Source organism: Phacochoerus africanus, chromosome 3, assembly GCF_016906955.1.
Source record: "Phacochoerus africanus isolate WHEZ1 chromosome 3, ROS_Pafr_v1, whole genome shotgun sequence".
Taxonomy (NCBI): domain Eukaryota; kingdom Metazoa; phylum Chordata; class Mammalia; order Artiodactyla; family Suidae; genus Phacochoerus; species Phacochoerus africanus.
This window is the reverse complement of record NC_062546.1, coordinates 75242724-75268730: the sequence shown is the minus strand read 5'-3', so window position 1 is coordinate 75268730 and position 26007 is coordinate 75242724. Positions and strand designations below refer to the sequence as shown.

At 31.8% G+C, this 26007-nt stretch overlaps 1 protein-coding gene across 1 annotated transcript in view; it reads right to left on the bottom strand.

Annotated features, from left to right (window-relative positions):
* Positions 1 to 26007, bottom strand: part of LRP1B (LDL receptor related protein 1B) — a 1901444-nt gene that overhangs the window by 645175 nt on the left and 1230262 nt on the right. The window contains exons 22-23 of the mRNA XM_047772014.1: positions 19867 to 20067; positions 14326 to 14571 (exon numbers count right to left, since the gene is read on the bottom strand). Of these exons, the coding sequence (XP_047627970.1) occupies positions 14326 to 14571; positions 19867 to 20067 (447 nt within the window). The remainder of the gene's footprint in view (positions 1 to 14325; positions 14572 to 19866; positions 20068 to 26007) is intronic.

The window sequence follows — 26007 nt, the reverse complement described above, 5'->3', positions numbered from 1 at the left end:
TGGCTATTGAGGAGAATGGGGAAATTTCAGTATGGTAGTTCTGCTCTATATTTTGTTTGTGATGGTTGTTACATGAGTCTATGCATTGTCAAAACTTTCAGAAATGCACACTAAAAAGATTAAGCTTTACCCTTTAAAATATAGTTTTAATTTTAAACCTTGTTTAAAAAAGAAAATAAAAACCTAGGAGAAAAGTACAAAAAATTTTAAAAAGCGATAATATCACTTATGCTTAACTGTCCATGAAAAATTTCCATTAAAATATTAGCAATTAGAATCTAACAGCTTAAAAAGAAAAAAAAAAGGCACTAAGACAATATGAGAAAGAGGGGCTTATTTTGCAAATACAAAAACTGTTCAATATTAGGAAATCTATTAATATAATTTATCAGGTTAGTAGGTCAAAAAGAAGATCAATTATCATTATAATTACCAAAATGAAGTACAATAAAGTTAAAAACCCACACTGGACAATATCTTTAGAAATTAGAATAAGTGGATGCTTCTTCAAATGTATCTATATTTTTTACATGTGTAAATATATGTGTATAGTCTAATCATAATCTAGACTCTAACATCATATTTAAATGAGAATCTCTGAAAGCAACCGAACTAAAGTGAGGTAAAAGATCAGGAATGTCTATTAATTTTTCATCTTTTTCAAAAAAATTTTTTTTTCTTATTTTTCGGGCCACATTTGCAGCTTATGGAGGTTCCCGGGTCAGAGGTTGAATTGGAGCTGTAGCCACCAGCTTACACCACAGCCATAGCCACGCAGGATCCAAGTCATGTCTATGATTTACACCACAGCTCATGGCAATGCCAGATCCTTAACCCACTGAGCAAGGCCAAGGATCAAACCCACATCCTCATGGATGCTAGTTGGGTTCGTTAACCACTGAGCCATGATGGGAACTCCGTTTTTTGAAATTTTTAATTGCTGTAGACAAGTGAAGACAATAAGTATAAATGGAAAGAAGCTAAAATTATTATTTACGTATTAAAAATTGTATACTTGGAAAATCCAGGATAATAAACTGGCAAAATTATGAAGAAGAGAAAGAAAATTCAGTGATATGGACAGGTACAAAGATTTTAGACAAAAAATCACTAGCCTTCCTATAAACAACAGCCACTGAGAAGACAAAATGAGAAAATAACAAATGTGCATTAGCAGCAATGAAACATAACAGTGAATAAAGATAAAGAATTTAGGAATAAAATATTAAGAAATATACAAAGAGTATATGAAGAAATTTAATAACTGCAAAAAAAGGAAAGGTGTATAGTGTTATTAGAAACAATGTCCCAAATGTTTTGTTTCTGCATAAATTAATTTATAAATTTACTCTGATGCAACAAAATTACAAATTCAATTCTTCAAAATGATACAAGATAATTCTAAAGATTAAGCTGAAAAATTGGGACTCAGAGTTCCTGTTTTGGCTCGGCATGTTAAGAACCTGACATTGTGTCCATGAGGATGTGGGTTTGCTCCCTGGTTTTCCCAATGGCTTAAGGATCTGGATTGCCTCAGGCACAGTGTGGGTTGCTAATGTGGCTTACTTATGGCATTGCTGTGGCTGTGGCTGTGCTATAGACCTGCAGCTGAAGCTCCAATTTGACCCCCAGCCCATGAACTTCTATATGCCGCAGGTATGTTGTAAAAAAAAAAAATGGGACTCAACAGGGAACCAGGGAACTGTATCCTGTTGAGACAATTCAGGGTAAATGTAGAATAGTGATTAAATCCATCAGATATTAAAATAATATTTCAATAAAGATACTCTCGTATTGATCTATAACTGATTATAGGGCTGAGATATGTGATAGTTCTGGGAGCACTAAGAAAAAAAATTAAATTGGAAAATTTCCTGTCTTAAAACAAAAAATAATTTCCAGATGGCTTAAAATTTTTGTTGTAATGAATGAAACTATAAAAATCTTAGAAGTGAATATAGAAGAATTATTTTTAGTATGGCAGAATGAAGAAGACTTTCTGATTTTGACGCAAATCATAGAAGACCTAAAGAAAGAATGATGTTTAAAGTATATTATAGGAGAAAATAATGTAAAAAGTCAAAAGACAAAGAGTCAAATAGGTAAAATATCTGCAATATAACAAAGGACAAAATTATTTAATATATATGAACTCCTATAAATTGACAAGAAAAAAAAACCATGAATAACAGGCAAAATGCATTAAAAAGAAAATTCATAGAAGGGATGATATAAACAACTTTAGAATTTTAAAAAGTATTCAATTTCTTTTTTTTAGCAATAAAACACTAAATGGTTTTTAAAACTATGTAAATATTTGATAAGACACTGTTGATTAAAGTGTAGTCAAAAGGATCTTTGATATATTGATAAGAGAAGAATAACCCCTATGGAGAGTTACTGGGCAATCTCCATCAAAAGTTTAAATATATATACACCCCTTGCAAAAGATTAAACAACACAAATGTTCATCAATAGATGACCGAGTAAATAATTTATGATACAGTCATGCAATGTAATATTATAATAATTTTAGCATTTGCATATATTTCCTATTTAAATAAATTTGTTTTATGAATAAAAATTTAAACCAGTAATGGAAGGAATTATCATATTCAGTCCTAAGAAATACTCAAAAGTAAAACAAGAATTGTTTGGGCATGACATATATGCTAAGCAATGAAATTCAGTATGATGAATACTGTAAAACACGTTTTTCCCTTCAGGAGAATTCAAGTTTAAGAGATCATTTACTGCTCTTACTTTCATGCTCTGGTTGAGAAAGTATATTCTCTTGAACCAAAAATTACTGACTTGTCTGTTACAACTGAGTAGAAAGAAATTTTACAGCAGAAGGCTTGGATTCTACTCTTGCCTCTGCTAAAAATAAAAAGACATCATTAAAACTGCATAGGTCTTGCTCTCTCTCTCTCCTTTTTTTCCCGCTGCACACATGGCATATGATCCCAGGCTGGGGATCGAATCCCAGATGCAGCTGCAACCCATGTCACAACTGTGGTGAGGCTGAATCCTTAACCCATTGCACCAGGCTGGGGATGGAATTGTGCTGCTGCAGAGGCAACACCAGATCCTTAACCCACTGTACTGCAGAGGGAACTCCCTGTTTTTTTAAAAAAGTAATTTTGGTGATGCATTTGTTCTAATATTTTATTTATCATTAGCCATAAATTATTAATTGACTTGTTAATAAAGTAACATTAAAATTAGCCAAATGGACTTCAAACAAATAGCTTTCATGGAAATAAAAAGCCTCCCTATTATATGATAATATGAACTATTTGACAGATGAAATATAATTTAAAATGTTAGCCTAATAATATAGACTAAATTATGTATATAAAGAAAAATTTGACATAATTAAATGGAGAAATTGATATATCCATGATCATGTTTTGTGGTTTTTAACCACAACCTACTCAAACAGGTAGAAACATATAATAATAACATATATTATTAGAACAATAAAATAAGCACAAAATGACCCATAGGAAATATATAGAAATCAGTGCTACCAAAATAGAAGACATTCTGTCCAAGCACACATGAAACACTTAACGAAATGATAACGAAATGATAATGTAATAGTTCACAAAGTCTCAAGAGATAGCAAAAAATCAATCTAATTATAAACACATGCTCTGAGCACAATAGAATTAAATTATAAATCAATAATAAAGACTGTTAAACTCCTCATATGCTTTAAAACTAAAAATAATTACTAAACAGTTTCTTGACTAACAGGAACTCAAATAGGGAATTCAGAAACAGAGAGATATTATGGCATCAAAGGTATAGATGAAAAGGCACAAAAAATTACAAATTAATGACATAGAATAGTTCCTAAATGGTGGAGTAAGGCCCTCCAAAAATCATCTTATAAAAATAATGAAAATACCAGAAAAATGGTCAAAATCATCTTTTTCTAAACTCTAGAAATTAGTTTAGATAGAATCAACCAAATTCTAGCAACATTCCAGTGAGTGTTTTATTCAAGAAAAAAATGCTGAATATCATTAAGAACAGAAAATTCTGTGGCATTTTAACATGCACCAATCCCTTCTCTCTTTTCCCAGTTTTGTGGCAGACCTGGAAATAAACAGCACAGAAATTACCAGAGGGAAGTTGTGTTTGGGGCTCCTCCAAAAGTCCAATCTCTAGGGAACTGTTCAATGGGCAAAAAGAATCTGCAAGAATTTGAGCTTGATTTACACATGCTAAAACATGAAAATGCAACTTTATACCACATATAAAAATTAACTCGAAATGTATCATAGACCTAAATGTAAGAGCTGAAAATGTACTGCTATTAGAATACATGACCTTAGTTAGGTAATGTTTTCTCAGCTATGACAATAAAGCACGGGCAACAAAAGAAAAAAATGAACTTAATTAAAAATAAAAACTTGATGCTTCAAAGGACAACATCAAGAAAGTGAAAAAAGAACCTACAAAATGGGAAAAATATTTCTACAACACATATCTGTTTAGGGACTTGTACCTAGCATATGTGGAGAACAATTATGACTCAAAGATGAAAACATTAAGTAACCAATTTTAAAAATAGAAAAATGTGTTGAACAGGCATTTTTCTAAGGAAGTTACAAAATGACCAATAAGCAAAATGAAACAATGAGATACCATTTCATACCCACTAGGATGACTATAGTAAAAAAGATACTATAAAAGATACCATTTTATGGTCAATAAAAACTGATGGCAAGATTGTTTAGAAATTGAAGTCTTCATACATTCCTGGTGGGATTTTAAAATGATGTAGCCACTTTGGAAAATTAGTTTGACAATTCCTCAAAATGTTAAATACTGAGTAACCACAAAACCCAGCAATTCCACACTTAGTTTTTACCCAAGAGAAATGAAATGTTTCTCCACATAAAAATTTATAGATGAATATTCACAGCAGAAGTATCCATAATAAGCAAAAAATAGAAACAATCTAAATGCCCCTCAACTGATCAATGCATAAATGAAATGCTGTATATAAATACAACAGATATAATTCAGCAATACAAAAATAAGTACTGATGTATGCTAAAACATAGATGAACTTTGAAAACATTATGACAAGTAAAAGAAGTCAGTCACAAAAGACTACATACTCCATCAATCTCCAGAATAGATAGGCAAATCTACAGAGACAGAAAATAAAATAGCAGGGTTTGGGATAAAGATTGATGGAGAGTGATTTTTAATGCCATGATTAAAATATTCTAGTATTAGATAGTGGTAATGGTTTTATCACTCTGTAAATATACTATAAACCACTGAATTATGTAACTCAATCTATCTGTTATAAAAAAAGAAATATGTTAAAATATGTGGAAATTTATAAAGAGTAAAAAACTGTACAAATAGTATTTTTAACTCAGTTAATTAAAAAACATACAACTTACACTTTATTTGGATTAATCTGTATAATTATACTCAGCCCTGAAAACTTTTGCATCTATGTAAGAAAAGATAATACAGCAGACTTACAATTTAAATTTTTTCTTCTCTGTGTATTTATGCTAGTTGAAAAAAATAGACAAGTCATCCAATAAAATTATTATTTAACTCAAAAACTAAGAAAATATAAAAAATAGATCAAATTAGAAAGAATAAATATAACTACAGAAATTGAGAGAAATGTAGATTATAAAAAATCAATTTATTTGAAAGACTAATAAAATATAGATAAATCTATGACAAAATCAATATATATGTAGGTATACATATACATATACATATATAACATATGTACAAATGAACAGCAGAGAAATGAAAATAGAAAATAATTATAAACAAATAAATAAAAATAAGAGAATAAGTGATGTTAAGCATTTTTTCATGTGCTTGTTGGCCATCTGTACATCTTCCTTGCAGAAATGTCTATTCAGGTCTTTTGCCCATTTTTCCATTGGGTTGTTGGCTTTTTTGCTGCTGAGTTGTATAAGTTGCTTGTATAAATTAGAGATTAAACCCTTGTCAGCTGCATCATTTGAAGCTATTTTCTCCCATTCTGTAAGTTGTCTTTGTTTTCTTTTTTGGTTTCCTTTGCTGTGCAGATGCTTGTCAGTTTGATTAGGTCCCACTGGTTTATTTTTGCTTTTATTTCTATTGCTTTGGGAGACTTGCCTGAGAAAACATTTGTGAGGTTGATGTCAGAGAATGCATTGCCTATGTTCTCTTCCAGAAGTTTGATGGTGTCTTGCCTGATAGTTAAGTCTTTCAGCCATTTTGAGTTTATTTTCATGCATGGTGTGAGGGTGTGTTCTAGTTTCATTGAGTTGCATGCAACTGTCCAGGTTTCTCAGCAATACTTGCTGAAAAGACTGTCTTTTTCCCATTTGATGTTGTTGCCTCCTTTGTCAAGGATTGACCATAGGTGTCTGGGTTGACTTCTGGGTTCTCTATTCTGTTCCTTTGGTCTGTATGTCTTTTTTGGTTACCAGGACCACACTGGTGGCTTTGTAATATTGCCTGAAGTCTGGGAGAGTGATGCCTCCTGCTTGGCTTTGTAATATTGCCTGAAGTCTGGGAGAGTGATGCCTCCTGCTTGGTTTTTGTTCCTCAGAATTGCTTTAGCAATTCTGGGTCTTTTGTGGTTCCACATACATTTTTGGATTGTTTGTTCTAGTTCTATGAAAAATGTCGTGGTTCATTTGATAGGGTTAGCATTGAATCTGTAGATTGCTTTGGGTAGTATGGCCATTTTTACAATATTAATTTTTCCAACCCAGGAACATGAAATATCTTTCCATTTCTTTCCATTTTCTTTAATTCCCCTGATTAATGTTTTACAAGTATATAAGTTCTCAGCATACAAGTCCTTTGCCTCCTTGGTCAGGTATATTCCCAGGTATTTTATTTTTGGGGGTGCAATTTTAAAAGGTATTATATTTTTGTATCCTTTTCTAATATTTCATTGTTAGTATACAGAAATGCGACTGATTTCTGAATGTTAATCTTATATCCTGCTACTTTGATGAATTTGTTGATGAGTTAAAGTAGTTTTTGGGTTGACTCTTTAGGGTTTTCTATGTATAGTATCAGTGACAGTTTTACCTCTTCTCTTCTTGTTTGGATGCCTTTTATTTCTTGTTTGTTTGATTGTTGTGGCTAGGACTTCCAGTACTATGTTGAATAACAATAGTGAGAGTGGACATCCTTGTATTGTTATAGATTTTAGTAAGATACCACTTCACAACAGTCAGAATGGCCATCATTAATAAGTCCACAAATAACAAATGCTGGAATGGTTGTGGAGAAAAGGGACATAGAATATCTTTCCATTTCTTCACATTTTCTTTAATTTCCTTGATACATGAACTATTTTATCAAAACCACTCAAAGGTTTTTCAAGTTGTTGTATTCACTGTAGTCATTTTGCGTGGATAATATAGTTGTTTAATAGGTATTTACTTGATTATTCTTGACTGTATTAGACAACTTTACCAAAAATAAAATGTAAATATTCAGGCTCTTTCATGTTTGAACTCTGAATCTTGATAACTTCTCCATGTACTTCCACTTTTAAGATTTCTTTCAGTTTATTGTTATCACTTCCTCTTTGAAAGAATAATAAAAGTGACATGCAAAATCCAATACATTATATTATATACTGTTGGAAAATTATAGATACCAGTTTTTTAAATTCCAGGTCTTACAATGGTATGTTCTTTAATGGAAACAAAGAACAAACAAACGAAATCTCTCTATAAAACATTTGGAGATAAAATGCAATGAAGAATTTTCTGATATTTCAATTTTGAAGCTTCTTTTGAGAAAAACTCAATTTGGAATAAATATCAACAGAATATGAAATAGTCATCGTTTTTATAGTCTTCTAACAATTTTTCCAGTATACTAGCTCCTGTCTCATAAATGATTAACTTTAACAGATCAGACCAGCACACCAGTCTCTTAATATAGAAGTGGTGAAATTTTCTACTTTAGCATATTATGATACAACATATACACCAAAAATGAAGGTTATAATTTACATGTTTATAGTAATGAATTTCATGTTTATAAATGTAGCACATTATAAGTAGTTCTTTACAAAACTCTCAAAAACACTATCTACAATTTTATTTTTTTTTAATTTTCTTTCAGTCTCACTACAGGGTTGCGTAAAGATTTTTATAAGACAGACTAGGAAAGCGTAGATGACTACTCTAAAAAAAGAATCCATCTATAGTCCTCTCAGTGTAAATTTTGATTATAATGCTACAACTAGCAATTCCATATGAATAGCTCCTGATTCTTTATCATACATATAATATCGCCAAACAAAAAGTAATATTATAGTTACAATGTTTTCTCTCCTGCTATTTCACAACTTTTACTGTCTTTTCTGTTCTCATATTTAAGAATTTATTTGGATGTCTCTGTTCTCATGATCAGATTTTCTTTTACACAGTAGACACCTATGAAATAATAAGTTGTCTATCATTTCTCTGGCTCAATAGATATTATTACTTCTTTTTATCCATTCCTTAGCTATGGTTATATTGAGAATGAATGATTATCAAATATTACTGAAGTATGATATACATGATGGCAAAAGACATAGAAACTACAGAATTAAGGGTAGGAGAGACTTTTAACTATTACTCAAACCTATGAATTAATAAGGTTATGCCAGTAGCTGTCCATCAATTTTATTGAAAGATGCTATTTTTGTTTCTCTCTTCTTACATGGCTGAAGTGGTAGGAATCTGCATTTGTGGTATGTATGTGTGGAGTGTATGTGTGTATGTGTATGTGTGAGAGAGAGACAGAGAGAGAAAGAAGGAGTGAGTAAAGGAGAGAGAGAGCAAGTTTCAGTAAAGGGATTGAGCAAAAAATCTTTGCATTGCTAGGAAACAGCTCAGGACCTTTTGCTAGATTGCATTTAATAAATATTTATGATTACATAAGTAAATGAATGATTAATCATAAGAATCAATAAGTAGCCAGAAGACATCTAATATGGAGGAGATAAAAATGATTACTGGAGTAAGTTAGAAAAAAAAAGGGATCATAGAAAGGAGTGAATGAGGAAGTAGACACATAAAGAGGAATGGTTTAACAAATGTCAACATGAATGAAGTTAAATAGATGGATGACTGAATGGAGAAAACTTTTGAAATTTCTAAAGTTTAGAACATAAAGCTAACTCTTACAAATCAATAAGAGAAGGAAATAATCTTAGGAAAATAGCCAAAGTAAATGAAGGGCTGCAAAAGGTTAACAATATTCAGAGATGCCCAAACTCATAAAAAGAAAAATATAAACTAAAGCAATGAAATATCACTTTAATCCTACATATTAGGAGAAAGAACTAGAAAGGTTGACAATTTTGCGAAGTGGTAAGGATGTGGGGACTTTGGAATGTACAGGTGGTCAGATGTAGTCTGTTGAATCACTCTGGAGAATAAATGGTTCTACATACTCTTATTAAGCATAAGCGCATCCCACGAGTCAATTATTTTGGTACTAATATTTTTTTGTATAGATGTATAAGAACACAGCTAAGCGTATGTTTATGGCAGCGGTATTTGTATAAAGACTGAGGCAACTTGAGTGTACTTACATGGTAGAACGGATAAACAAAAAATGGTGAATACATGCTATGTGATATTACACAGTGTTTAGAAGCAGCAATATCAGTTGCACAAATCGTTAAAACATAGGGAAAGCTTAGTATTTTAAGTAAGAAAGGAAGCTTTTATATTCAGCAAGCATTCGCTAAAAATTTATATAGTTCAAGCAAAATATAGAAAAATTTGATTCAATCTCAGCTTATAAAAAGTTTAGGTACAGGTGAAAAAAATAAACTCATAATACAGACTACTCAATGGCATCATGGAAACCTGAGGGCACACAGCACCTAGAGATGCCCTGGATCTTTGAAATAGCTATTAAAAACTCTTGCTTAGGAATCAGGAGGAATAAAGTTCAAAAGCTTTTCTCTAACACTTTACCACAAAGCTCTAGGCAAATTAAATAACTTTTGTGTCTCAGTTTCCATAGGTATAAAATCAAAGTATTAATATATAATTGGTTTCACGTGAGCTATAAATAAATTACCATATTTTAGATGCTTGAAAATGGCAGTTATCAATAATATTATAACTAACTTTAAGAAATGATTAATAGAGGAGAGACTTTTGAATACAGTACAAGATTCAAATTTCCAGAGAGAATATAGAAGATATTGTCATACTGAAAGCTCATAGACGACACTGTGAAGTGTGTACATGAAGGATATGGTAAAGTCAACTGATATATGTGAAAGTAATTTATACATTCTTGGCCATTATGTATTTGCTACTATTACTAATGATGAAACAAAGTAATAATGTGTGTGGAGCAGAAACTCAGAGTGGAGGATAATGAAACATCAGATTAGAGAAATTAAATGAACAAAAATGAAGAAATCCGTGAATGATAGGCTGAAGGATTTGAAGTTCTTTCTGTAAATAATAAATAACTACTTGAAAATTATGAATGGAGACTTTTATAAGCCTCACTTTATTGAGATAAATAAAGGAATGGAAGACCAGATTATAAACCTCCTACAGCTTCATTCCCCTGATCTCTTCACCTTTATTTTCCACCATTCCCCAAGGTAGTCTATTTGCTTATCATCACTTTATTCTTTGCCATCTGTCTGGGACCCTTCCATCAATTTACATCTTTCAGATTTGGATTTTCCTCTTCTTTTTCAATAAAAATACTATATTCCTTCAAGCTTCTGCTATTTTACTCCTTGCAACTGTAGAAACAAGTTGACCAAAGAATGATGATGGAAGACTGCCATCATCATTTCAACATGTGTAACTCTTGGCTCGTGCTGTGGTACAGACGCTTTTCTTTCCTTTTCATTTCCTTTCTTTTCTTTTTTTTTTTTTTTTTTTTTGCAGAATTAAAATTTGGGTGCAATGAAAAATTGTTTAAATAGATAAAAAATGTAGTAAATGTATCTCCAAAAAATCAACTCTAATTCAATAAAAATATAAAAAAGTAAATGGAGATCCAAAACTAAAAAAATACACGATAAAGTTTAGGTGACAGGCACAGTGTACTAATAGGTGAAAATTATGTTTATGAATTTTTGTTTTTATATCAATGACCTCTTTCCTAAAAAGGCTATAAATTTTAAAATAAATATAATTTTAAAAATCCTTTAAAAATGAGCAATTAAGAAAAAAGAACTATATTTGTGGGTGAGTTTAACTTAATTCAGGCTAAGAGAAAATAAAAGATGGATGCTACAAAGTTCTTTTCAATGTAACTTAGAAATGTGCTGCAAATTTCTAAGTAAGTTACCCATGAAAGGGCAAAGAAACCAGAGATAAAAAAGAAATTTAGTCAGTCATAGTATTCTGGGGATTCATAAATAAAAAGAAAATACTTAGGAGAAATGTGACTAATAAGTTATATATTAAAGAAGGAATATGTAAGGAACTGATAAAGTATCCAGGTACTGAAGAGAAGTAAGATTTGCAGGCATAGTAAATAAAAAATGAAGATCATAAAATAGTGTTATAAAAATCATTATTTTATGCTAAGAGTGAACACAGAAAATATAATGAGTTCTGCAATTCAGCTATAGACAGATTATAAAGAATTTAAAAAGGAATGATTAGAGAGAAATGAGACAATATGAGATAACTACAGCAGAAACTTCAAAACAATGGGTGAGTCATGCTTCTAATTCGAGGCATGAAGAGTACAATTATTCTCTATTTTTAAAATGTCAGGAAGAATAAGCACATATATTGTATTCAACAGTGAGAACACATTTTAAAAAGAAGGACTCAGCTTAAAAACGATGGAGAAAAGGAACAAAAGAAAGGCAGGAAAAAAGAAATTTGACTTTTAAAGTCCAATATTCAATAGTCAACTAATTTTTATTGAGCTATGAATTTGTTTCAGGACTTTAAAAAATAAATGATATTAATGAAACACAGAATAAATCCTTTTTTAATATATTAAAATTGGTTTAAATAAAAAATAATTTTCAAGATCCAACAATAACTATCTATATTATCTGTAACAATATAAATACTGACAATAGTATTTGGTATATTGTATATTAGGGAAGGAATAAATTACAAGCAGGTTAAAATGTCCATGTAAGAAAAGCTATACATTAATTTTAAAAGGTAAAATATACTTTTACTTCTCTCTTAAATTATAAATAAATCCAGGTGTGAATTATAGCAATCTTAACAGTGAGAAATGATATGGTACTATTAGAGTTTCTTTCTGAACTGAGAATAGAAGGGGGTCAATTCCATTAGAATAATTATCTTTGCACCTGGTAACTTATATTCAAATGCTGAATTAGTCTATTATTCAACATGGGTTGTTACTGTTTCATAGAGTAGCAAAGCACTCTATGAAGTCAATCATTTTGTCATCTGTATACCCAAACCAGATATGGAGCCAAAATTTAGAAAGTGATTATAAATATATCTGAGGTCAAAGTTGGATCTCTCATTCCCTACTCCAAACGTGTATATAAATGAAATGGATAGGTTTATTACAACTGACTGCAATTTTTTTTTAAGCCTCTCAGGCCAATTACTTTGTGCAAGAGTTTTGGAGGAGAGAGATTCATATAAATGTTTGCTAAACTTATGCCTCTAGGACTCAGATTTTAATAGCTACAAGAAAATAACCATAAACAATATTTGAAATAAAATAATAATTTAATATCCTCTGAAAAAAAAATCTTGTTTTTTATTGCACATCATTTCATTGGCTATTATACAAAACAAGAGAAAAATGTATAATATGGTTTTTGACTTCAAGATGCTTATTATTTCACTGGAGAGATAGGGAGTAAAGAAAGAAAATAGAAATATAAAATAGTCAATTAGAAATGTGACTACATATTTTTTGGATAAATTCTAGACATAGAAAGGAGAAATAAGTGGAGCAAGAATTTTTAGAAGAAAACTCTATTAAAGAAGAAATATTTGAGCTAGTAGGTTTTAAAGAATACCCTGGATTTTCAGAGACAAAGAGAAAAAGTATGGTCTAAGTAGAAGAAACAAAATGAAATAGTTTGTATGTTCTTAGGAGCCTGATGAAGCTTATGCACTCCTAATCAGAAAGTTTTGAAAGGTACAAAAACAGTAAGAAAGAAGTAAGAATAAGAGTTTACACTGAAAAAAGAAACAAATATATTGAAATACAATGACTGAAATTCAACAAAAAAGTAATATATATATTTTAAAATTAATCCATTCAATAACAAGATTGAGCAATAGGTCTAATGACTCCCATTATTGAGGTTGTAGTGGTTTTCAAAGCCTTCACATATGTGATATTTTGAAATAGTAACAACTTTAACATGATATGAATATCTTTATTACTTCCACTGGACACACAGTCATAGTTGCTGCTAATAACTGGCCTATGGTATACATTTACATTGGAAAGAAATGTTAACTTTCAGTGAGAGGTTAAAAAAAGAAAAGAAGTAAAATTTTCCTAACAAGGTTCATGGACCCCTTCAATTCTATCCATGGACCTCTAAGTGTCCTGTGACTCAGTCTAAAAATCTGGAGAAGACAATGGGAAGATATCAGTCATTAAGCACCAATTGCTTGGGGTGAGGGAGCACAGTAAAAAGTGCTTCATGTTATTCTTGCAACATGTTGTAATAAGCATTGATATTTGGAAGAGGAAAACACTGAGGCTCAACTAATTTTAGGTAACCCTGCCTGGGGCCGTGTACATGGTGAATGACATCTACAGGATTAGAGTTCAAATCTCAGATTCCATAGCCTTGGTTTGCTTTTCCTGTTTTGGAATATTACCTAGAGATTCTATAGAACATCTTAAATGGGCAATTAGAAGACAAACACAGGCAGAGCAAGGAGGTTGTAGAAATCCAACAAGTAGTAGAAATCCAACTGGAAGTGTGGGACAGGACCAGATTTTGGGAGGAGTATGCAAAGCATTCAAAGATAAATAAAAATAAATACTTTGGAGGATACAAAGTAAGCCCTAGTGAGGATTATGATGAAAGCGGTTATTTAAGGAAAAAATAACCTGGTGGATTATAATGCTAAATATTTTTGTAATATTTTCTGTCCTGAAGAAGTAGGTCTAATACGGCATATTACACTTCAATGCTTTTTCTTAAATTTGTTGAATCCATTGTTAATTTTCTGAGGTGATTTTGGATTTTGTTCTCAATATCCACTCTTACATATATCAATGGACACTACACACACACATACACACACACACACAGCCCATCTGCTTTTCTTAAATATGGCAAAACACACATCTTCTTACCGACACTTGTGCAAGTTTCACCGTCCACATTCAGCTTCCACCCCTCATAACATGAGCACTTGACTGTGTACTTGTGCTGCTCACACACTTGACTGCACTTCAGATGACTGCTACAATAATCTACAATTTCACAAGTTTTATTGTCTCTGCTGAGTTGAAGCCCTTCAGGGCAGGAACAGACAATTCCTCTTCCAGGAACAACAGAACAGTGATTGCTACAGCCTCCGTTGTTCAGAGAACATTCGTCTATAAAAGGAGAGGAACAGATTATAGGGCATTATCAATTGTTTTGCTCAATTAAATACTAATCATTGAATTCAATTATCAAAGGCTGTAATTAGAGCAAGGACATGGTAAATGAATGCAGAATGCTCTTTTTAGATTCTCCCTCCCCCCAGAGGTTGGGGTGAAATGATGGAAGAATTCATCCAATGACCAAATATAATCCTATGTGACAGAAATTGGGAATGGAAGATTTTCATTTCTGTAAGTCTTTGAAGTAGACTTTGCTTTATTCCTAGAAGTAAAGTAAGTTTAGTGTTTCTATTATTACTGGAAAGATTATGCTCTGCCTTTTAGTAGTTATGCAAAATTAGTTATTAAGGTCTTCCAAAAGGGATATACACATGCTGGTGTCTGAAAACCTGATTTATCCCAGTGTTTATAAATAAACAGTCATATACATATATACATATGTATTATATACATATACTTTTTCTACATCTACAGTCTTATTTATAATGGATTAGTTATAATTGAAAATGCATTCATTTGTCCATTACTGGCTACAGACATTTATTCAGTTCTGTAAATTGTATATGGTGCCTTGTATATTGGTAATTATGATTAATTAAATGAAGGCATGTTAACATTAATACACATACATAAAAACTTAACCTGGTATTTTGGCTGAAATAATGAGCAACTGGTTATTGCCTACCTATGTAATGTGATTGTTCTTTAAAGAAAGAAAATTTTGTAACTACACATTAGATATATTATTTATCATCCTATTTCATCACGAGGTTGTAGGATCTATGTGGGTATATGAAATATCTGTTCTGTTTACCAGTGTTTATCCAACAGCTCGTATAGTGACTAGCATAGGTATAGCAGTTGCAAATATTTGTTGCATAAAAAATTTAACAAAATTATCCAAAAGCACACAATTGTTCTCCCCTCCCCATTGAGCTACTACCTGTGCAACTGGGAAATTTCAGAGTCATACTTATGCCCTTGACAAAAATACAGATAACTGTCTTCACAATCACAGTATTACCTATTACTGTGATTGTTAGGTGGATGGTAATAAGCCCAAAATAAGTTTTGTCTTTCATTGCTTTAAAAATATGTTTGAGTAGTTTTCAAAGCCTGCTCAATTAGGCGTGTTTTGAGACATACTGAAAAGGAATATTGTTCAATGATTGGCAAATTGTAAGATGTTTCCTTATATACTTCAAATATTTCCTGCTCTCTATGGAAATTTATCCAGTTCCAAAACTGGGCTGAAATGTAAGGCTTTTAAAAATATTCTCTACACTTTCTAAACTTCTATATGGGTCAACTATTCTTCCTATTATTTGTCACCATAAAAGAATTAACAGTAATAAGAAAAGAAAAATGATTACATTAACTGTTTTCTCTAAGAATTCAATTCAATTTTGGTATTATTTTGAAGAAAAAAAGATTCATTTCTTGGTTCTTCCAAATATGTCTGTTCACCTGTAATCATAATCATTTCAAAACAGCAGTAGTTTCAAAGTATTTGCCCCATTTTAGTTCAATTGACATTCTTTTCCAAGAAAATTATTGTTAAGAAATGTCATCATACACAGCAGGTGAAAAAAATTGTTACAATGCTTTTAGCTTATTTCCAGTATGGCTGTTCTCTAAGTATTCAAGTGTCTCTTTCTGACAACCAGTTAAATTAAGTCATGTTGAAATATACACTTTAATATATACATTTAACAACAATTTTTTTATGCTAATCCCTTGTCAATTCTTTTTTAACCCCTAAATCTATCTTTGAATCCTGCAGCATCTTTTTTAAATTTTTTGTTACCTTGACAAAGACTTTCTCACTGAGCAAATACTAGTCCAGCTTCTCTGAGCCTCCTTAACTAGACCTCAATCTTGGCCTAAAAATCTTCAGACACTCAGCATAAACAATATCACCATCTACCCCTCTCCCCAACCACTTCCTCTCAAGCCAGTAAGAGATTTGTATAAACACTAGCACAGTTTCTAACAGCTTGTAGCATCATCCCTAGAATGATTTCAGCACGACTTCAAGTGCCTGCCTGAGAAAGCTCCATGACTCCATGAATGTATTGTTTGGTCCAACCAAAGACTGAGGATTGAAAGACAGGCCCCCTGAACCCCATCTCAGAGGAGTTACTTGAGAATGCTTGCAATATAATTCCTTTCTCTGCACTTTTGAGTTAATCTTCTATCACTCAGAACTGTTTTTTCAAAGATCCCAGAGGCATCATTTTGAAATGCAAACATTCAAGGAGATAACTCTATCACCTTTACTCTCAACACGTGGGCACCCGGTTCTGAATTATAATCCTGCCTCCTGTCATAAAGATATGAGACTTTGTTTCTTCTCTGGGGTGAGCACCAATTAACAAACACTGATGGTCAAGTCTCATAGGCCAACCCTCCCTTAATTTGCCCTTAGTGCCTCTCCCATAGCACACTCCAGTCTTTACAAATTTTCTCACCTTTTGTTTTGTGAAGTTGATTTCAATTCATGTCAGTCTTCCCTATTGCAAATAATTATTAATGACTAAAATTTATCTGTATTACTTTAGCTAGTGTTCAGTTTTGTTTATCTTTGACATACCCTTATGACAAAAATTAATAGTTAACTCCTTTCCTGAATGATTAAAGTCTCATCTTATTTCGTTTCTTAAGTGCATTAGCTTTCCTTTTGAAATCACTTAGAATTCCCCCTGAAAAAAATAATCTCTTCACTAGGGTTGAATTTATCTTCTTGAGCTCTCCTCTTCTAAAAAAGTTTGTAGATCAAGTTTATTTAAAGAAAACAAAGAACCTCACTATCCAAAGGATGGAAGTTTTATATCTCAAGCCATCTTCTAAGTACTAAGTCTACATGTTATTTCATTTTCATAAATTTTACACATATTGAGGAAAAAGATATGAATCAATCCCTGTTTTGTTTCTAAAGGCAGAGTGGGGGGAAATTTTAGATACAGCTATTTTGGACACAGTTATTTGTTAGGAGTTGACTTGAAGAAGGCAAACCCTGTGTTTTCATTATCTATAGCAAATGGTTTTGAAAACCCTTTCAACTTTGGGAATCTTGCTCTAAAAGCTCTTTCTTAGCTACTAGAAAACCCAAGCCAATTATTTAAAGTGAATTCATTTGGTATATCTTTCATGTCTACTGGGTAAATAATTCATTACGACCATTGCTGTAGCTCTCAAACCAACACTCCTGCCTTGCTGGGCAGAGCCTAATCTAGCATTGATTGAAAGAGGACTAGAAAGTAAGTGTAGTGTCTCTATAAGAAAAAATATTGCTTTTAAAAGACAGCATATACCAAACTGACAGCATAAAGGTGCATATAAAAGCAACTTTTAGGAGAAAAGAAGAGCCTTCTGCAATTCAATCCCTTGCCCAGTGCTTGTTTTTGTTTTTTCATTGTTCTATTTCTCCCTCAACTTTACTTCATAAAGGGCAGAGCATGTGAATTCAATATGCCATAGTGCTGCAATCAGAAGAAAAATGTCTTTCTATCTTCTCTACTATCTACACACCCAGCTTTACTTTAACCTTTTCCACTCACTGTAATCATCTAAAATCTTTGAGCAAGGTTCCTAAGCCAATGAATATAGAAACTTGATAAGCAAGAAGTGATTTTTCAATCCTGAAATAGGCAAAGAAATAAACTTAGAAAAAAATCCTTTTTCCTCTTTTATTTTCCCAATTCAGGGAGTAAAGCATGGAAAAATAAGGCTATATTTTCATATGATTCTCTTCCTTTTCCTTAACGACTTGTATTCTCTTCTTTGCCTTTTATTTACTTCATTTAACCCAAAGGGTGAAGAAAAGGTGGAAACACGCTTATTTATTTCAATTCCTGTAGTGCATTAGGTAATATTACCATGATTTTCTGATAGGTAGCATCGTCTCCATTTTTGCTATGAGGAAACTGACAATTCCAGAAATTAAGCCACCTGCCTGAGGACTTAATTGAAGTAATCGAAGAATAGAATTTAAACTTGTAAAAATTTCAATTCTTTCCGTAATTATACACTTTTGATTTTAAGACCATTGATAGTTTCCTTCTTTTAGTATTGCTCTTACAAACTTCATAAGTGATTCTCATATATTATTATAATGTAAAATATATTTCCATTTACTAAATTACTCCATCAAGGAGAACAAGCTGGGAGAAAAAGAAATGAATACAGAAAAACTGAGTCTTATCATCTTTTATTTATAATTTTTAAATTTAATGTTAGGGTTTTTGTTTGTATGTTTAAATGTTAGCATCACTGAATGAAGACTGTTGCATTTGCTATTTCAAGGTTATTTTATAGAATCAGAGACTCTTTGGAAGAAAGGGTGTTTCATTACACAAATGTAAAACAGAATAACAGTCTGTTTTTATAGCACTCAGTATGCTATTAACGTTCACTTCAGATCAAAATATGATAACTTTAGGCCTAAATGTAGTTGTCTTTCCTCTTTCCAATCAGGCAGCTTCATCATTTCCTAAAGTCATTTTCTCACAGCCTCAAGTCATCTCATTATTGTTCTTATCATTCTATAAACTCTTCTTCACTACTCTATTGATGTCACCTTCACTACTATCTAGAAAACATATTTTGAAAATCTCCTTGCTAAATCTCTGATCTTCCCACAGAGAAGGAAATGTAATTGCTTTATATGGGCTTCTTGGCACAAGGAGATGGCTAGTCAAAAGCGATTTCAAAGCTCAAAAGCGATCAGATTGAAATCATCATTTTAACTAGATAAGGAACACTAAAGAAAGCTATTGCATGAGGACTAAAAACTTCTGAGGAAATTATATAAAACTGAGTAATATTCTATTGGTTTCATTATCCAGTCTCTTCCTGTTCTCCTTATAAAAAAGTTTCCATTGTAATGATCAGAATGCATGGCAAAATTCACTGGGTAGTAGTTAACTTCATCCCATAGTTTAGTAAGAACAGGAATCTCCTGTTTTGAGTGACTCACTGACCAAAAAAAAAAAAAAAAAATTACCAGTTCAATTGTGACCATTCAAAGACCTCAATGATTAACACAGGTATACAACTGTTAAGTTAGTTGGATACAGGCTAATATTTTCTGCTTCATTTTTAGAAATTTTTGATCCTATTTCATTTTTAAAATTACAGTTCCTGAAAAATATTGGTAGGGCTCAATGTAAAAGTTACATTTAAAGGGAATAACTGGAAGGAATAAATGCTGTTCTATTAAGTCCAGCAAGTGAACTAAAAGGTTCTAGCCTCTAGAGAGAAGCAATGCAATGAAACATGCAATACCACAGAGGTCGCCTTCGTCAGACCCATCTGGACAGTCCTTTCTCCCATTGCAGAGTTTCTCAGGCTGAAGGCAGACTGAAGTGTCATTAGCACAAGGGTACTTGGGTGGCCCACACAAGAAACTGTCACAGTCATCTTCATCTGACTGATCTTCACAATCTATATCTCCATCACACACCCATGCTTTGTTGATGCATCTCCCTTAAGAAAACAGAAACAACAGGCATTTGATTTTTGTAATGAAGTCACTGTAATAATGAGGGGTCATTATCTATTATCTTCAGGCAAAGGCAGAACTACTTGCCATTAGCAAGAAATCTATTTGCTGATAGCTTGGCAGTTTATTTTCATGATAGCATTTGAATAGTTTTTGTCCTGATTATTAAAGTGTTAGTGTGACGGCCTTGATATTTTCTCTAGTGTCAAGTTATAGCCTTACTGTATTAAAAAAAAATCTGACTCATTGAAAGTTTAATTATAATACTTCTAAGTAAACTTTCAAGATATATTTGTGGAGTAGTAAAGATCTATTTGTACAGTAGCATAAGTCTCTTTCAGAGCCCTAAATTTAGGTAAATGCTTTATTTTAGAAATTGAAGCTGTCTTTCTATTTACATTTATAATCTAAACACCTCAACTCCTCACATTCAGACCTATGTACATGCTCTTTCATAGAAGAATATAAAATGTTACTAAACATTTTAGTAGCTAAGGGATATACAGACAAAATGTTTAGAAATATGTTTTTCTTTATTGATGTTTAATGGGAAAAAAAAGATTATTGATTAGCCAGAATGTTTTAAAAATAACAACGTGAAACTCCTAGAAACAATAGTTATTACCTATGTAAACCTTTTTCTCATTGCAAAATATTCCTCCTTTCCAGAACATTTGCATTTTTCTTCTAATTAATTATATTTTCTGGATTATACAATGTTAAGGTGTAATGAGAATTTAGAAAATGTACCTAAAGGTAAATATTAGTTATCAGTTGACTGCATATCAACATATCATAAAATAAGGGGGGGGTAAATAAAAGGGAAATGGAAAACGATGAAATTATGTACATCTAAGTGTCATTATGTATTTAAATGACTTCTTCAAACCTAAGGTTTTTGAATTTTAAAATACTTTGAACAGTGGTGAAAAGATGTTTTATTTATATATCAGTAATTTTCCATGTTATTACAAGTCAAACAAAAGAAAAACACAAGTGATCAGTTCCGTAGTTAATATAAGTACATTTAATAATATCCAACGTTATTTATTGATCAAAATAAAGTTAAAATAAGAATGGATGAATATTTCATCAATGAATTTGATTATAAATGGAGGAACATTATAAAATTTTGCCTTAACATCATAAATGAAACTAAAATTATTATTTTATATTGTCTGGAAATGCTATGTACTGCCATTAGACAATAGAAAGAAATGAGGTATGAAATTAGAAAAGAATATCATTACATGCAGTTAATGTAATCATATAACTATAAATATATAAAAACTAAATAAGAATTATAAGAAACTAAGGATTAAAGAAATATGTAGCTAGTGTCAAAAATTATACAAAAATCAATAGAGATATATATAAAGATAATACATACAAAGCTAATGTAGTAGAAGACAAGGTCAAGCAAATAAAAATAACCTACCACAAAACAAATTATTTTGGTTAAACTGCACAAGAACTGTGTATAATTTATATGAAAAAAATTTAAAAGTTTACCAAGAAACCCAAAAGAAGACTTGAATAAAGATGTAATTTGGTTTTGGAGAGGAAGACATATTAATAAAAAGATATTCTCCAAATTAATACCATCTGAATAAAATAGTAACAATATTTTTGCAATCCTATGAACTTATCTTACTTAACCTTTGCGAAATAAAACTGAAAATATCATTAGGAGGCTTGTAAAAAAAATTAGAGGAAGATTGATGAGTAGGAACTATATGTGCCAAATATTTAGAAGTGTTTCAAAGTAAGAGTAGTTAAATTTTTTCATAACAGAACAGCAAAAAGTCAATTAACTAGCATAGAAACATCAGAAATTAAGGCCTTTTTTTTTGCTGTTTTTGCCACACCCATGGCAAGAAGAAGTTCCCAGGCCAGGGACTGATCTCTTGTCAAAGCTGTGACCTGAGACCCAGAGGGGACAACACTGGATACTTAACTTGCTGAGCCACCAGGGGACTCTTGTATTTGGTTTCAAGATCCACAATGAATCAAAAATGGCTTACAAATATATGATGTTCAAAATACTTCCAATTAAAAAAAGTAAACAAAAATAGCAATTTGATACCTATTTTCTCTTTTTGATTAAGATTAAAAAGTTGTGTAACACAAAGGTAGATTTGATAATGGTATTAAAAAATAAGGTCAGTGTTAAAGTGGGGCTTCAATTTGGGATAATTTATCTGTAGGGCAATATTATGAAATCTAGTAAATGAAAAATGTATCAATTCTTTACCACAGTAATCTTAATTTTAGAATTTTTTTTTCCACTGGCATATTTGCCCAAATGCACAAGGATGCATATGCAAGTATATGTATTGCTACTTTGTATATATTCAAAATGTCTGGTTAATAATTTACATCAGCATCACAAGACTGGTGACATCAATTACATTTTTGCATCCATACATTAAAATTATACAACTGAGTGAAAAAGAATGAGATAATTCTGCCTAAATTAAAATAAAACAATATTCAAAACATATTAATAAAAAAAGCTGGGATGGATTGGGCGCTTGGGGTTAATAGATGCAGACTATTGCCTTTGGAATGGATTAGCTATGAGATCCTGCTATATAGCACTGGAAACTATGTCTGGTACATATATGTGTAACTGGGTCACCATGCTGTACAATAGAAAATTGATGGAACACTGTAAACCAGCTATAATTGGAAAAAAAATCATTATATAAAAAAAAGAAAAAGAAAAAAGGCCTACAATTGAGGATTTCTTATATAATTATCGGTTTACCAATATCTGTGGCTATATTTCAGTACATATGTCAATACAAGAACGTGGAATGACTTGTTTCTACATGAATTCTTCCTGGAGGGCTACACAAGAAATAGTTAAAACTAGTAACCCTCCTACACTGTTTGTGGGAATGCAAATTGGTACAAGTACTAAGGAAAACAGTATGGAGTTTCCTCAGAAAACTGAGTATAGAACTACCATATGGTCTACTTCTAGGCATATATTCAGACAACACTATAATTATTTTTGATACATATACCCCTGTGTTTCTAGCAGCATTATCACAATAGTCAAGCCATGGAAGCAACCTAAATGTCCATCAACAGATGAATGGATTAAGAGAATGTGATACGCATATGCAATGGAATACCTTTAAGCCATAAAAAATGAAATTATGCCATTTCCAGCAACATGGATGCAACTAGAGATTCTCATACTGAGTGAAGTAGGTTGGAAAGAGAACAAACACTGTATGATATCACTCATATGTGGAATCTAAAATATGGCACAAATGAATCTATCTACAAAACAGAAACAGAATCACAGACATAGAGGACAGACTTGCTGTTGTCAAGAAGGAGGGAGTGGGATGGACAGGGTGTTTGGGGTTAGTAGATGCAAACTATTACGTTTAGAATGGAGTCTCCCAAAGCAATAGAAATTAGAGCAAAAATAAACCCATGTGACCTAATCAAACTGAAAAGCTTTTGCACAGCAAAGGAAACCAAAATGAAACCAAAAAGACAACTTACAGAATGGGAGAAAATAGTTTCAAATGATGCAACCGACAAGGGCTTAATCTCTAGAATATATAAACAACTTATACAACCCAGCAGCAAAAAAGCCAATCAAGCAATGGAAAAATGGGCAAAAGACCTGAATAGACATTTCTCCAAAGAAGATATACAGATGGCCAACAAACACATGAAAAAATGCTCAACATCGCTGATTATAAGAGAAATGCAAATCAAAACTACCATGAGATACCACCTCACACCAGTCAGAATGGCCATCATTAATAAATCCACAAATAACAAGTGCTGGAAGGGCTGTGGAGAAAAGGGAACCCTCCTGCACTGTTGGTGGGAATGTAAACTGGTACAGCCACTATGGAGAACTGTTTGGAGATACCTTAGAAATCTATCCACAGAACTTCCATATGACCCCACAATCCCACTCTTGGGCATCTATCTGGACAAAACTCTACTTAAAAGAGACACATGCACCCGCATGTTCATTGCAGCACTCTTCACAATAGCCAGGACATGGAAACAACCCAAATGTCCATCAACAGATGATTGGATTCGGAAGAGGTGGTATATATACACAATGGAATACTACTCAATCATGAAAAAGAATGACATGATGCCATTTGCAGCAACATGGATGGACCTAGAGACTCTCATCCTGAGTGAAATAAGTCAGAGAGACAAAGACAAATACCGTATGATAGCTCTTTTAACTGGAATCTAATATATAGCACAAATGAACATTTCCACAGAAAAGAAAATCATAGACTTGGAGAAAAGACTTGTGGCTGCCTGATGGGAGGGGGAGGGAGTGGGAGGGAATCGGGAGCTTGGGCTTATCAGACACAACTTAGAATATATTTACAAGGAGATCCTTCTGAGTAGCATTGAGAACTTTGTCTAGATACTCATGTTGCAACAGAACAAAGGGTGGGGAAAAAAATGTAACTGTAATGTATACATGTAAGGATAACTTGATCCCCTTGCTGTACAGTGGGAAAAAAAAAAGAATGGATAAGCAATCAGGTTTTACTGTATAGCATGGGGAACTATATCCAGTCCCCTAGGATAGATCATGATGGAAGATAACATAAGAATAAATAATGTATATATATTTATATATGTATAACTGGGTCCCTTTGCTGTAAAGCAGAAATTAGTACAGCATTGAAAATCAATGATACTTTAATAAAAATAAATATAAAAAATGGAAATAGTTAAAAATAATTGCCTTTGGTGAGGAAGACTTAATGTACTGTAAACCTAGAGTAGGAGATAGATGGATTTTTCATTGACTCTTTTTGTGTTATTTTTCCTTCCACCATATTCCTGTATAATTTTTCAAAAAAAAAGCTCATTTTTAAAATGGTAAAGATGAAATGTATACACTTGTGCCACAAAGTTTGATAGTTTCTACAGATACAAAGGTTACTCTGTGCCCTATACTTTCCTATAGGAAAGTTATAAGACCCATTACCTGTCACCAAGGAGTTTATAATCTAGTTGAAAAGACAAGATAAATGTGTAGCATATAACTGTAGTCTAAAATATGACATCCTGTACATAAGGATTAAATTGTATGGGATCATCTGCAAGTATAATAGAATGAAGGGAGAGTTCAAGAATAATATAGTAATTTCCACTTTTAGTTTGGTAAATCAAGATGCAACTTCCATTTTTTTTTCCCCTCAGACATTGCAATCCATCATGACATTCTTAACCATTGACTCCAGAATGACCTTAGAATTGTTTCAACAAACCTATCCATAAATCACTATAAATCTGTTACAGTCAGAATAGCAGTAAAATCTATTCGCCATTCCTGATCCAAAGGCTGGAAAAGGTAAAGAAAAATCTTATGCAAATGACTAATAACTTTAAGATGGATTATGTTATCAGAGATATGAATAAATATGAACACAATAGCTTAGATAAAATCTACAAGTTCTAATAGATCTCTTCTGTGATTGATTTTTCTGGGGATATTTGAAGCTTAATTGCTGCTCTTTTTCTTATTTGTTTGGTTTTAATTTTTATAAAAATATAGATAAGAGGGTACACCTGGTATGATTAAGTTTCTATTTAATGACTATTAATTGGGTAAAATTCAAAGGCAAATGTCTTTAGTAAATATGCTTAAAGAATGTTGATTTTTACTTGATTTGTATCAAGATGAATCCTTACATAGTCAAATCATTGGATAAAACATATTAAAAAAAACAAATATTACAACTTTCCTTATTTGAGTTTCCTCCCTTATATATATAAGAAAGTTGAGATTCAGGTCCAATTAGTATTATTAAAACAAAATAAAGATTAATAATATCAAATTATGTTATAGAAACTATAAATACCCAATATTTACAAAAACAAAATATTTTAAAATAACATTGAAAAAATTG